General features: G+C 39.1%; 2 protein-coding genes across 3 annotated transcripts; one reads left to right on the plus strand and one right to left on the minus strand.

Annotated features, from left to right (window-relative positions):
- The first annotated feature begins 1,044 nt into the window (after nt 1-1,044).
- LOC103718194 (uncharacterized) lies at nt 1,045-1,806 on the plus strand. Its single transcript, XM_088703493.2, has one exon. It carries the CDS (start codon nt 1,145-1,147, stop codon nt 1,586-1,588), a length of 444 nt encoding a protein of 147 aa, XP_088559619.1. The 5' UTR covers nt 1,045-1,144; the 3' UTR covers nt 1,589-1,806.
- A 3,186-nt stretch (nt 1,807-4,992) lies between these two features.
- LOC103718204 (ran-binding protein 1 homolog b-like) lies at nt 4,993-12,384 on the minus strand. 2 transcript variants are annotated; one of them, XM_008806908.4, is made up of 4 exons: nt 12,085-12,379; nt 11,813-11,964; nt 11,572-11,697; nt 4,993-5,495 (listed from the first exon to the last, which is right to left on the minus strand). In XM_008806908.4, the coding sequence occupies exons 1-4, from the start codon at nt 12,240-12,242 to the stop codon at nt 5,275-5,277; spliced, it is 657 nt and encodes a 218-aa protein (XP_008805130.3). In that variant the 5' UTR covers nt 12,243-12,379; the 3' UTR covers nt 4,993-5,274. The 2 variants fall into 2 exon arrangements, with proteins under 2 accessions (XP_008805130.3, XP_008805140.3); XM_008806918.5 differs by having other exon boundaries at nt 5,143-5,518; nt 12,085-12,384.
- Nucleotides 12,385-14,129: the final 1,745 nt, after the last annotated feature.

A 14,129-nucleotide genomic window follows, 5' to 3' on the forward strand; every position in this document is an offset into this window, starting at 1 on the left:
TGTTTAACCTTGATAACCATTTTAATAAGAAGAAGCATAAAAAATTAATGAATATTGCACGCTTCATCTCATGAAGCCAAAAAAATTAATGAACATTGCACCGAAAACGTTTTCTTTACTCCATAGTAGAAGGAGATTTTTCTAACTTGCAGCAATTGGTACGGTACCTAAGGAGTACTTAAATGATCAATTATATAGTCATAAAAAAAGGTAAGCCGATTTTTCTCCTGCACTAATAGCACCTCAAAGCATTTTGCTTAAAAGTTCACCTTTTTATTTTTTTACATAACTCATAAATAAGATTTTTTTTCCTAAACAACCCATTTTAATTAATTTTTATTGGACCATCATCATACCTATTTCTTTTTTTTTTAAGGCGGGATGGGTCATACCTGACGAGTACAGATGCCATTTTTAGCTCACAAGTTACTATCGGAGTGACTGGTTATATAAGCAGCCACCCAACCTGCTAGTTCATTAGCTTCACGAAAAATATGATTGGTCTGAAAGATTCCTTCATCCCTTATCGTTGGCCAGATATTTCAGAGTAAAGAGTGAACGCAGCTATTATCTCTTAGATCTTTCGGATCCAACTAATAACCATAATCGAGTACTGATGTGCTCCTTGAAAGGGCCTTTAATAGACATTAGAAACCAAGAACTTTTTCAGAAGGGTAAGAAGAGAGAATTCCAGAGCAGGAAGCTTCCTAATTACTAAGATTCCAAGCATTGCTCTGCTTATTCTACTTTTTCATGACGCAGTCAACGTAAATGTAAACACTCGTCATTTTTTGTGCCGCGCGCGTAAAACGTGGGATTTGAGGGGCTTTCCCTCTTGTTCGGGTATTATTCTCGGTCTCTCTCGAACTCACCCGACACGCTATTTTCCAGGTCAGTCCGACGACTTGCAAGAAATAACGAAGCTTTTGCTCTACGCCTCTACCAGCTTCCTCGACACGTATCTTCTCGTAAGACGTTCCAGATTTGTCTCGAAACTTCGTTCCCCCTTCCGTACACGTTTTCCTCTCGCCTATAAATGCTCGCGGAAGCCAAAGCCTCGAAACTACGCCACCCTCAAGCTTCCAGGGCATACATAGCGGTTAGGCAACAAAAGAGTCGATTAGTTTTAAAGTCCTCTGCTTCGATGCCAATGGCAGAACCTAGTTCGAAGTTGATGGAATTCGAGCAAGTGTTCCGTTGGTTCGATAAAGACGGCGATGGGAAGATCTCGGCCTCCGAGCTGAGGCTCTGCATGGGGACGATCGGCGAGGAGTTGTCCGCCGAGGGTGCCGAGAACTTGGTGGAGTCAGCTGACTCCAACGGCGATGGGTTGTTGGAGTTGGAGGATTTCATGAGGTTGGTTGAGGTGGAGGGGGAGGAGGAGAGGAGCAAGGATTTGAGAGCGGCGTTCGAGATGTACGAGATGGAAGGGGAGGGGTGCATTACGGCAAAGAGCCTGAAGCGGATGCTGAGCCGGCTGGGGGCGTCGAGGGGCTTGGACGAATGCAGGGCCATGATTTGTAGGTTCGACCTCAATGGGGATGGTGTGCTTAGTTTCGACGAGTTCAGGATTATGATGATGGTCTGAGGGGCAAGCTTGCCACGCTTTCCATGTAGCTGTGTCACCAGCAGTAGCTGATTCTATTCATTTAGATGGCTGTAGATATGGTGGTTGTTCTTGTTGGAAATAATCCATCCACCAAAATTTTATAAATTTTTTTATATAATTTTATTGTTTTATCTACAATATTTTTTTATTAATAGCTTTCTGCACATACTAAATAAATAAATTAAATTTTGATATTACTCGGTTTGAAGCACGCTATGAAAGCAGCTTTCTTTGCAGTAGAATTCACCTAGACATGATGGCGGTATACTCCCAAGGTACAACAAACTGCTTCGTATTCTCCTTGAAGTGTATTCTAATAAAGGAGAATCAGGGTCGAATCCGAACTGGCCAAATTTAGATCCGTTAAAAATCAGAAAATTTGATTGAAACAATCTCTCTCAATCCTCTTATATATGGATACAATCCTCTTCTCAAATACTTATTGGGTGTGCTTGAGTTTACTCGTTTAGTGCTTTCAATTCTCTTCTCTAATTTAGAGTTGTTCATATGAAAAGGAGATGTTCTGATGGATGGGAAGTATGATTTATTTTTTATTTATAGATATGAAAGGGTGAATATAATTAGATACTTAAATATCCTTTTGTTGAATGCATCTCTTCATATAATCCATCCATTCATCAAGGTTGTATCCCTTGGAATCACTATCGGATCATATGTATCTTTTCGTGGGAATGCATCATTTCATCTACAGAAGTCTCCAAAGAGTCCGTTTACGAAGCATCTCTTCAGAATGACTTATGAGAAGAAAAAGTGTCTCTATGGATTTTTTTAAGGTACTTTGCTACTAGAAAAAAATTAGAGATGTGTCTATATAGAATTTTAAGAAAAAAGAGGGATGAAGATAGAAAATTAAATCTTATTTGGAAGTCTAAGATAAATTTTTATATTTAACTAGATTTATATTTTAATAAATATCCAACATGAAATTCTAAAATTTCAAAATTTTGAATTAAATAGTTTATTAATAAACCAATAGTCCTCCTCCTCCTCCTCCTCCTCCTCCTCCTTCCGTTCATACAGTTTGTTGGTTTTAAATTTATTTTTAGAGTGGCCATTTGTTTCTTTCTTTCTTTATTTTCATTACAGGACATTATGGTGTCATCTAAGTTATTTTCGCTTTTGCTATGAGCCGGTATCTAGAACAATAGTTCAACATACCTTCTACCTTGAGTGCGCGCGCGCACGCACGCACTCACTGTCCCTCTGTGAATGGATTTGAGTGTGCATGCTTTTTGCTTCCCTCTTTGGGCAATTGGGCACCTCCAAGCTTTTGATTGATGCCCTTAACATCTCTACTATGGTAGTACACAGAATGAAATACTTTTTTCTGTTAATCAATTTTATGGTTCTGTTTTCGTTTATCCCGATTACATTCTTCTATTGGAGTTATATCTGCACTGCAAATCAACAATTCTCTTTTGAGCACATGTTGTCCTCTATCTTTCATTTTGTGTCCAAATGTGTAACTTCAAATGAGTACTTCTAATTAAATAAATCTACATCACCACCATTAGAATTATCTCACCTCACAAGCTAGTCATTCAGATTTCATGACGACCGACTGGAAGGATTTGGAAAATAGAAATGTTCCTCAAGGACTGACATCAGTTTGAGAGTCTATTTGCTCGGTAGAAATGACATCCATTAATTTTTTTCAGAGAGCTTTATAGCATTTAGTTGACAAATGGCTTGCATAATGATAATAATGACCTCGCATCCCTTGAGAGATCAAAGATTTGAGCCTCGAGTTCTGTTTCCCTCAGGATAGGCCCAGATACATCCGCCTCGTACGGTAAAGTAATGCAACACTGCTGGGGGAGTTCCACGTAAATGTTCTTTTCCATTCAAAGGAAAAATGACCTCAAAAGACCGGTATAGTAATAAATGGCAAAATTCGGCTTTTTTTTTTTTTTTGGTAAGATATGAGTAATTTGAGAAGCCACACAGTCTCTCAAAGATTACGAATGACTTGCAACAGTGGATGCTCATCGTCTACCTTGACGTAACCCTAGATCCATCCAATCATAATCGCCGAGTCACCTTCTAGTGGATACGCTCGACCCTTAAGTTGACCTATATGTGGGTGATCCCTTTTCAAACAGCTCTGAGCTTAGCTCTACGAATAGAAATGTAATAAAGCTGATTGCCCCTCGTGGCAATAAGTCTAAAATCAGCATATCTGATCACAAAGCCAGCACCTCTTTGTTCTCCATCATGATGCACACTAACGTCAAAGTTCACTTTGAGAAAGTTCAAAGATGGGGGATCTCAAAAGATGAAAATCGTTCGAGTTGCTCTAAGAGTTGAGTGGGAGGCCCAGATATTTCTAGTAATTCTAGATCTTTTGATAGTCTAAGCCTGAGCGGAAGAAGTGTCCTATTCCTAGTAATTGCAAGTGCAACCGGGTCGAAGACTGCATGAAACCTTTATTGCTTCCAGCCAGCTGCCACACCCGGACTACCATACATCCTGGCACCTATCATAGGTACGGACGTATGGTGGGGCCTCACACCCGGTTTGCAAAATTCAGCCATTTCAACAACCAGGTTTTGCTTCCATAACAAACCATGCCTCTCAAACACCAAACATAGTTACAAAGCACGAACCTTCTCAAATATTGAACTGATGATTTCATGTCCATAATCAACTTTTTCATATTCCAAGCATCTCATAATAATATGAAACATTTATCATGCACAATATGCGCATAATTCCACATCTGAAATGACTGTAAATATTCAGATGTAAGCCAGGGAAAAGAAATGGTAACACTAAGAATACTTGCTAAATATTTGTGAACAGATCCTCAGGAATCCCAGCGACATTTTCTAATCTTGATCCGTCCATCAGCGTTCTAGGCTATAGCCCTGCATCAGATTGATAAAATTTTGTGACTCAACCACATGGAAATTGTTGCTCAACTGCATGTCATACAGATCCCGCTATTATAATTTGCATCAAAAGCAAAGAAGCGATTCGCAAACAATAAGTGGGTGAGAGCACGGGTAAGCTGCTGCACCACATGCCTTTCCGTGTACCAATTGTTGGATCAGTTAGGCTTCTGAACTTTCTTCATCAGGGGACCTACACTTAAAAAACTAATGTGCTATGAATAAATTGCAAAAATGGTACTTGACAATGTATGATCGACCACCACAGTACATATCGGATCTGGGAGTTGCTGATTGAACATAGTAATAACAAATACATTCTGAACTTTGTTGAACCATTTGTATCGTTTGTTATAGTCTCGGATAACTTTAATGCACTCGAAAGCTCTCACTGTAAACACTAAAATGACAAGAATAATGCCAAGCAACTCAAGATGCATTATAACTAGACAGACTGTCATGACGACAGTATTAAACAAAACCAATCCAATCATTAAACCTGGATATGTCCATCATATAAATACTGCTGCCCGCACTGAAAGACTGGGAAACAACAATATATGCTTATCAAAACAATTTCACCCCAACAAATGAGTCACTCTCCTTGACAAATCTTTACCATTTCCTATCACAACTATATCCAAGAAATCTTTTGAACAACATCACTGACCTCATACGAAGAAAGTGGGAAATGCAGATTTCATATTAACTATGGGAGACATTTTCCATGAGGCTTGTGAATCTGTACGTTCCTTAAGCTTCTGTTTCATCTTTCTTCACATCTGCAGTAGAAGCAGGTTCTGCTGTCTCAGCAGGAGCAGATGCACTGTTTGTGACCTCGAAACTTGTGCTTTCACCAACACTCAATTTCTCCACGAGTCCAGCAGTAGCTGAGACATCCTTGCTCTCTCTCTCTTCATTCTTTCCAAGGGATTCGGCAACACCTTCAACCTTCTCCTTGAACTTCTTGCAGTCTTGGAACAAAGACAAAGGGAAACTGAAGGCTTTAAATAAACGAACATCTCATAATGGATCTCTAACAGGTCTGAATATATATACTGAAATATATAGGGTGTCACCTACTGTGCTTACACCCGTTAAACAACTATAGGCTGGTTCTCAGATGATTAGTGAACAAAATGATGGGACATTATATCATGATAAATATACTGGAAGCACAATCAATAACGGATGCTGCATAAAATATTATAAAAATAAATAAAGCCATATAGTATGTGAACCAAACATATTTTATGTGCAAAAGTCACAACTGTATATTTATTTTCTTCTGAATTTATATACCACCATACAAGTATGACATTTCCAATTTAACTGCTTTGCGTACACTAACAAATACTAAATAAATCATTTATGAACTCGACAACTCTTGAAGGTAGCTCTACATTGTTCCCGTATGAAAAAGTGAAGAACTCAGTTCTCTGCTACTACACCAAAAGTTGTTCGGTCATGGAGTAAACTTTTTTTTAAAAAAAGAAGACAACATTGACCTCCCTTTGCTAGCCTCCAAATAGTAATATCCAAGAACCTCTTTTGCAACGGAATGAAACCTTGATTACATCATTTAGAACTATCAAAAATTTCTTAAAAGTCATCTCTATGAAACTTTAAGAACACTGATTCTCATGAGCATAAATTAAGGTCGGCGGAACCATCCTGAACCGGACGGTTCTGGGTGATCCGAGCCGTACCGGTGGCTCGCCGGTACGGTTCCGGTAACGAAAACGAGATCTATTGCCAAAGCTCGAGAAGGAGAAGAAGAAGGAAAGAGAGAGCGAGCGGAGGAGGGGAAAGAGAGACAGCATGCGAGGCTGCGGCCTCCGCCAGTGTCCGCCACCCTCCTCCGGCCCTCCCACAATGTCGTGCCCTCTCTCGGTATAGGCCCAGCACAATCCATACCAAGTCATCCCGTCGGAAAATCGGTACGGTGCCCGATACCGGTTTTTCTGACCTTGGCATAAATAGTAAGTAGCTTGCAAAAACATTAGGTACAATAATGAAAGGACAAGCAATTGATGAAAGTTTGCATGTTCGCTTGTGTCAGTGGCTTAGCAAGAATTCGTCAGCTTTTGTTAATTATAATCTATTCTTGAATAACTAGATCATCAAGTAATCCTCAAAACTTCTTCCTGCCCTCATGAAAGGCACAGAAACACATACCTCCCATCACTCATTCTTTCATATGACAGTTACTGAACAAGTCTTATCTACATCAAGGTTTAAAGTGAACATCCATCCCATGTCATATCATGAAGTATAAACCTACACACATGCATATTTCTTTGATCCAGATCGAAATGGAATCCAATTGTTACCTAATTTCCGAAACGATATGAACATGATGAAGTGATAGCCATACTTGATTACATAGCATTAGGTCATGACATAGTTACAGAAATATAAAACAACAGCCAGTTTTCAAATACCTCAAGATTGCCCACAATGTTAGTAGCAGGACTCATACACAGGTATCAGTTAGCACAATAAGTTGACAGTTAAAATGCCTGTGTCATTAAGTACAATCCTTCTCTCTCAAAGGTATCTACTATCAAACAGACACAAAAGAAACAAACTAAGCTCACCTTTGCTTAAATTGCAGCATCCTCAGAAAAGAACTAACAATAAATATTCAGCCAGCTAGAAATCTTTATATAAATACATGGTGAACCATCACACTTAGATATCATCACATATAGATCACTGAGGTTCAAGCTTTGCTTAAATTACATTCTCCACCCCATACCCAATCCTTGTGGCACGTCCCCACCTCTGTAGGAAAGGGGGGAAAAACAATTATGTGTAGAAGCTTCCTATGAAAAAGAGCATCTTATTAGCCTATTTGTTAATTCCCAAGCCTAATTCTAAGTCAGTAACACATTTCCATGTACCATATATCACTACAACACATGACTATCCAATTACCAATTCCTATAAAATCACTTTCACAATATACCAATCACAACATACAACAAACAATAGCAACTAAAAAGCCACACGTATCATAACAATCTTCAAAAAGCAGTACACATAGAAAATAGTACCACAAAGTGAAAAATATGCTGGTTGGGTAGTATATCTAGTATTGAAATATATAATTATTCATTTAAATACACCTTTAGGTTCACATTTATTATATCTGACATATATCAATATAACACACAAGATATCATACTTTCCATCCTTCAATACATATACAGTTGTTTTTTAAGAAAAAAAACCCAACCACCTAACTCAAAATAAATTGTTTTATATTACAAAATCTTCAGATGACAAGCAACATATTTATAATAATAATAACAATAATTTCATGTAACACAAGTAGACATTGTTACAATATGTTGTCTCCATACCCAGGGTTATCTACAGGCTTATTTATGGGCCTACTTTTCTACTGTTTTCAGACCAGCCATCAAATCATGCCTACTGAAAATTGTAGATTTGATTGACTTGAACTTGGCCGATGGTAACTAGGCTAATAAAAACATTCTAGGACTGTACTAGGTTGCACTGAGTATGTTGCCAGATGTCAAACGACCCTAACCAAGATAGAATCCAATTAGCCATCTCTGGTAAATATAAACCAGATATTGGATAACCTAGGATAACCCAACTACTAAACAGACATTCAGGGACAACCCTAGTCGGGTAATAATATAAACCATAGCACCAATTATCTAGAATAATATTGAACAAATATTTTTGCCACACAATATGGCAATTCTTGCTGCTTCATATGCCCTGCCCTCCTTCACCCTGCCGCCTTCCCTCCTTCACATCAAATCACCAACAACCCCAGCCTTCCACCCTTAACCAATTGCCCATCCCATCTTAAGTCTTCCCCCCAACCATGCCCTGCCAGGACAAACCAATCCTTTACTTCATCCTTACCCTTTCCTAACGCATCTCTCTCTTCTGATGTTAGGTTATGCTCATTGTCCTTTTTTCTTAAGTTAGAACTAAAATCACGATTTTCTATTTCAGATCCCTCCTTGTACAAGGTGGCAGGCATAATTGAGGCTGTCAACAAAAGGTTGTGCTGGAGGATGCTATGGCCACAAAAAAGGGTGGCCTGAAGCTATCTCTCTCTTTCTCTCTTTGTATATATGTATGTATGTATGTTTAATGTTTGTCCTTGTATCTATCACCTATAGTCTCACCCTGATTTCCAGACAGTCTTCCATCTATCCTCATTATCAAAAAGAGGAAAAAGAAAAGGAGCAATGAAAACTTACTTCAGCCAGTCTTCCATCTATCCTCGTTAGCAAAAGAAAATAGTAATAAAAACTTATAATGTAAACTCCTGTTTCCCATGCCTATCAGCCACATATTATTTTTACATGTTGAAATAAAATTTCAATCAGTTCAAAGAATTCACCAATTCCACCTTCCAGAAGTAATTTAGGGGCCATGCATCATCAGTAGGGAGTCTTCCAGGCTTTACATCACGTCTTTATCTTTGTAAAATCATCTTTTTCAACATTTTATGATGAGAAAGGCTAGTCAATTGAATTCAAACATAGGTATGTAGCCTTCCATTGATCTCGTAAATGATGGCCAATACAAAGTAATATTACTATACAAATTGGGTAATAATCAGATGAAAGGAGCAACAAAATCTACACATGATTGGGTTCAGTGCAAATATCGGTGGAATCATATTAGACTTCCATATAAGAAGCTAGTTATATATCACAAAACCACAGATGAGAGTTCACTACCAACAATTGATATGTGTGTGTGTGTGTGTGTGTTGATGCACACCAATGCAGCCCATATCATGATGAATCAAATGAATAGAAATCTAATAGCTTCTTTTTGATGAATTATAGATTATATACATAACAAGATCGATTAATACCTACAAATATGAATAGAGAATACAAGAAGATGGAAAAAGATGGATTAAGACTCCTCTAGATACCACATAGAGTACTCGCACTCGGCAGATCCTCCAAGAATTAGTCTATAGCCTCCTCCTCCTCATCTCTTTCTTTCTTTCCTCCTCCTCTCTCTACCTCTCTCTTTGTAGGAGGCACTAGAGAGGTCTTGCTTCAGTTCTCTACATGATATGAAAAAACTATCCCTCCAACTCAAACCTTGTGTCTTTCCTTCCTATTTATAAGAGCAAACCTAGCACAAGGGTGGAAGCCTTAGGCTTTTGTGGCATAAGCCTAGGAGACACTAAGTGTTGGAGGCCCACTAGGTCTGAACCCTGTCATGTGGCGGCCACCTAGAAAACACAAGGCACGTGGCTACCTTTCCTATGGTCTCACTATGTCGTCAACCACCTACCTTAGCCTAAGAGCTAGCAACATGGAAACCCTAATCCAGGGTTGAGTGCAGTCCAATCCATAACACCAGCCCAATGACTATGCCAGTCCACATAGACCAATCCCTGTACCAAGGATTTGATTCACCTGCTCAATTAGAATGAGCCTAAGTTTGGTAAGAATTCAGAAAAGATGAATACAAAAGGTAAAGGGTACCAGACAGATATGGGGACTCCAAGGCCAATTTGGTTTTCTAATATACCACATCCTCTCTTAATCCACGAATGTATCATAATCATAATAAAGCAAGGTAGACCAACCTTCCTATTCATAAAAATGTATAATCACGCTAACCCCTAGTAGATAGAATGGATAAACAGGTCTCCATTCATGCGCAATAACTATTCCTACATTTCAGTTCCAACTCCTTTGTCCTCGATTGACTATTGGAAAAAATATTAACATTGCCAAACCCTTAGACAATTGATTCCATGTCACATCAAAACCCTAGATCACGTGACAGGCACAATAGAAAACTGATGCTCGTGCAGAATTTGGAATAACAATTTGTTTATTCAAAATAAGTAATAATTAAAATATGGAATTGACTCAATTAAAACACTGCCCCGTACCAGCACTCCTATGTCTGACATATCTGTTCGATATATATAAAACATCATAGATAGATTCCATGATAGGATGAACCTTACCCCTCCTCCTTATAAGGAACAATAAACTGGTTAACTTCCTCTCAAGGATAAAATCCAAGCTATCATTTTGGTACATGGATTTAACTCCAAATTTATTCAACAAAAATAACAATAGGTAGTCATTTCCTCGTATCAGGAGATCACTTGCATGTTGTATATACAAAATCAACATCACCAACTTCAACAATGATTTCTAAAAGATGGGCTCGTATCATTGACAATTCATTATGAACATATCCACGATATCAGTGCAAAGCTAACTACTTCGATAACTATAACAAAATAGTCATTCCAATTTGCTATTAGACACTATACACAGTGGCATCTATATGAGTGTGATATCCAACCTCACCAGCAGCTATGAACAACGTGTCCAGAATGATCAAATATTCCACGTGGAATAACAACCATCCACTTGGTCATTCTGCCCATTAGTGACAATTGTGGACCCTTGTTTAGCTCAAAGACCTGTGTGTGATACAACCCTCTAATTGTTTATGACTGTGTAAGAGAAATTCAATATGCAAAAACACTTTTTGGGCATACCCTACCTACCACCAACAACTACAACATTAAGTTCTCATCAATTTGCAAACAAGATTCAAGGATGCAACACCACATTTAGTATGACATGTACTGTGCTAGTAGCCTAGTACCAAGGCTGAGATAATAGCATTCCCCAGTAACAGATAGTATTTGAATACATGGAACGAGTCACACAAAAAATAAAGCAAGTATACCATATAATGCGGTTACTATGATCTGCAAAAGATTTGCTCACACCATTCACATTCATAAACATATCAACCGCTCCTTCCCAACAGGGTAAATCGTTAATGAAGTATAAATCTTTCTGTTCGCAAACAATGGCAGCACTGCATTCCTACCAGCATATTGTTGAGAGGAAAAAAACTTTTCAACATAAAAGATCATCACGCAAAATAAGAGCTTGAGATCGCCAAGAACGATCAATAAACCAGAAAACAAGAAAGAAATCAAGAAGAGAAACTTCAAAGAAAGCACTAAAAAGAAAGAACAAGAAAGACACTCACTCTCAACAGAGCCCAACCGAATGCAGAACATCTCCTCTTTCAATTCCCCTTCAGAAAAATCCACCGCATGCCAAACACACGACTTATCATTCCCCACGTGTTCCTGCATCTTGATCGACGGAAGAACTAAACAGCAACAAGAAAAGGAGAAAAAGTTACCCCGCTATTCCCTTCCATATACTTTAAAATCAAAACCAATGGTAAACAAAAAAACAAGAAGGAGAAATCGAGATAGCCCAACCTAGATGGTTGGCGCAGATCTTGAGGGTCTTGGCTTGCCGCATGACCAGCCGGACCTTGCCGGACTCCTTGTGCTTGAGGAGCTTCACGTTCCCAGTCCCCCTCTCCTTCCACTGTTTTCCCTCCTTGTCGAACCGGTAGAGCTTCGCCTTTCTAACAGCACCAAAACAAAGAACAAAGAAAGAATCAAGAAAAAAAAAACCCACCGGGAACATAAAACACCGGGATCTTGATCAAAAACCATAGGTCAGATGGGAGATCAGGAGGGCTTACAGGTCGAGAAGGACGTCCTCCTCCTCCTCGCCGGTGGTTACGGCAACCTCCTCGAGGCGAATGATGGGGGCGATCTGGGCTCCGGTGTCCTCCTCCTCGCCGCCGGCGACCTCGCCAGCCTCCACCTCGTCCCGGCGCTCGGGATCGGCACTCGCCATTGCCGGGATCACGAAACGATCGAGAGATCAAATGTGCGTGTGCGTGCGTGCGTGTGTGTGTGTGTGAGAGAGAGAGAGAGAGAGAGAGAGAGAGAGGAAGGAGGAGGAGGAGGTTATAGTCGGACCGTGGGATTTATAGGGTGGGGGAGGGGAAACGGTGATAGGGTTTAACCTTTTATTTTAATATAATAGTGGGAGAGTAGCGGCGGAAGGGAAAGGACAACACTGTGTCCCAAACGCAAGCATAAAGGTTCTATGCGGATAAGAGTTGATGCTTGGATGCTACGCTACTATGAACGGATGAGATGCGTTTACGTAGATAATACTGACGGATGATATGGCGTGCGCATATAGATTTTACGGGGCATGTAAGCAAAGTTGGGTTGTCGGGGGAAATGAGACGGTGGGGCCGGGCCTGACATCCAGCTTAGCAGGAGCGAGGAGTCCGGCCCAAGCATGAGACCGTCACGTGTTGGGCACGTGATACAAGCTTTTACTAGGCTAGCGACAGCTGTCGAGCTAATTAAGGCCGAACCTTTGGACACTCACTATAAGGGGAAAAAGGGAAACTTAAAAGAAAACACATGGTCGGTTTCCTATCCATTAATTACTTGTAATATTATTTCCCAAAATTCAACACAGAAAGTCAAAAAAAAAAAATGAATGATTGACTTTTCTGGTTGACTTTTTCTGGATTAAACCCAAAAATACATGAAAATATAATATTTAATTTGACTTTAATATTTACAATCAATTTATCTTTACAAATTGGCTGCTAGGAAATAGTAGATAAAGACTATAAATTTGTTAACCATTCCAATCCCTCCTAAAAAAAACTCCAATTATCTCAAAACGTTAAAAAAATATTAATCACTTCGGCTTATATAAATTAATGAATTTCGGTGTTTTAGTCAATACAGTATCAATAGATATACATATTGAGATTTTTCAATCTGTTTTGCAATCCCAAATATGAATTTTAATAATTGTACAATAAATCAATGCCATAAAAATTAAAATGATGATCTTCACATTACTAAACTTTTCATTGTTTAATAACTCGGTTCACCTTTTCCAACTAAGTTTATTGTACAAAGTATTTATCCCCATACTTTAATGTTATAAAACTTGTTTGTCGATTGCAATATGTTACATAGAACAAGCCCATTTGACCTGGAAAAGGAGATATAGATTCGAATATAAAATTTGGGAAGATAATGTGGCCCAAAAAAAAAAATCAACAAATACATACCAATTCCTTCATGGATAAAATTTGATTTGCATTTAAATAAGCTCTTCCATCCCAACACATTCTGTTGTGGACTAAAAATAACTGCATTTCTCTCCAGAGGTCTCCCACCCACTCTGGGGCAGGCCATGCGAGCTTGAGCGTAGGTCCCCCACCCCTCACAGTTTTGTCCCATAAAAGGCGCCTCTGAAGAGAAAGAGAGGAGCCCTCATTTAAGGCACAGCACTCTTCGTCACACAAGCAATATGGCACTAAAGGTGTCCCCCCATCCCCAACATATTCAAATGCTCCAAGTTTTAGCAACTTGAAGAACTTATTTGCTTGCCTTCGTATCATCTTGCAAAAGCTTTACCCAATTTGAAAACTATAAAGATTTTCCTTATAAGAATTCTGTGCACTTATGCTTTGCCAGACATGAATTGCATGAAATCTGAACCACTAGCAGCAAATGCAGAAGACAACACCAAGACTTCAACTTCTCATCGTTTGATGTTGGGAGTTGGCACCATCATGCTTCTCCATGGTTCTTCACTACATTGTAGTTCCAGCCAGTAAAAACATTGAGGCCAGGTTAGGCACAGAATTTTCCCCAGGTGTTGAATCTTCGTAGTTTATCATATAATCCCTATAGAAAATCC

This window comes from Phoenix dactylifera, chromosome 8 (assembly GCF_051530095.1).
Source record: "Phoenix dactylifera cultivar Ajwa chromosome 8, Ajwa_hap1_PhDact_Kaust_v1.1, whole genome shotgun sequence".
NCBI classification, from domain to species: Eukaryota; Viridiplantae; Streptophyta; class Magnoliopsida; order Arecales; family Arecaceae; genus Phoenix; species Phoenix dactylifera.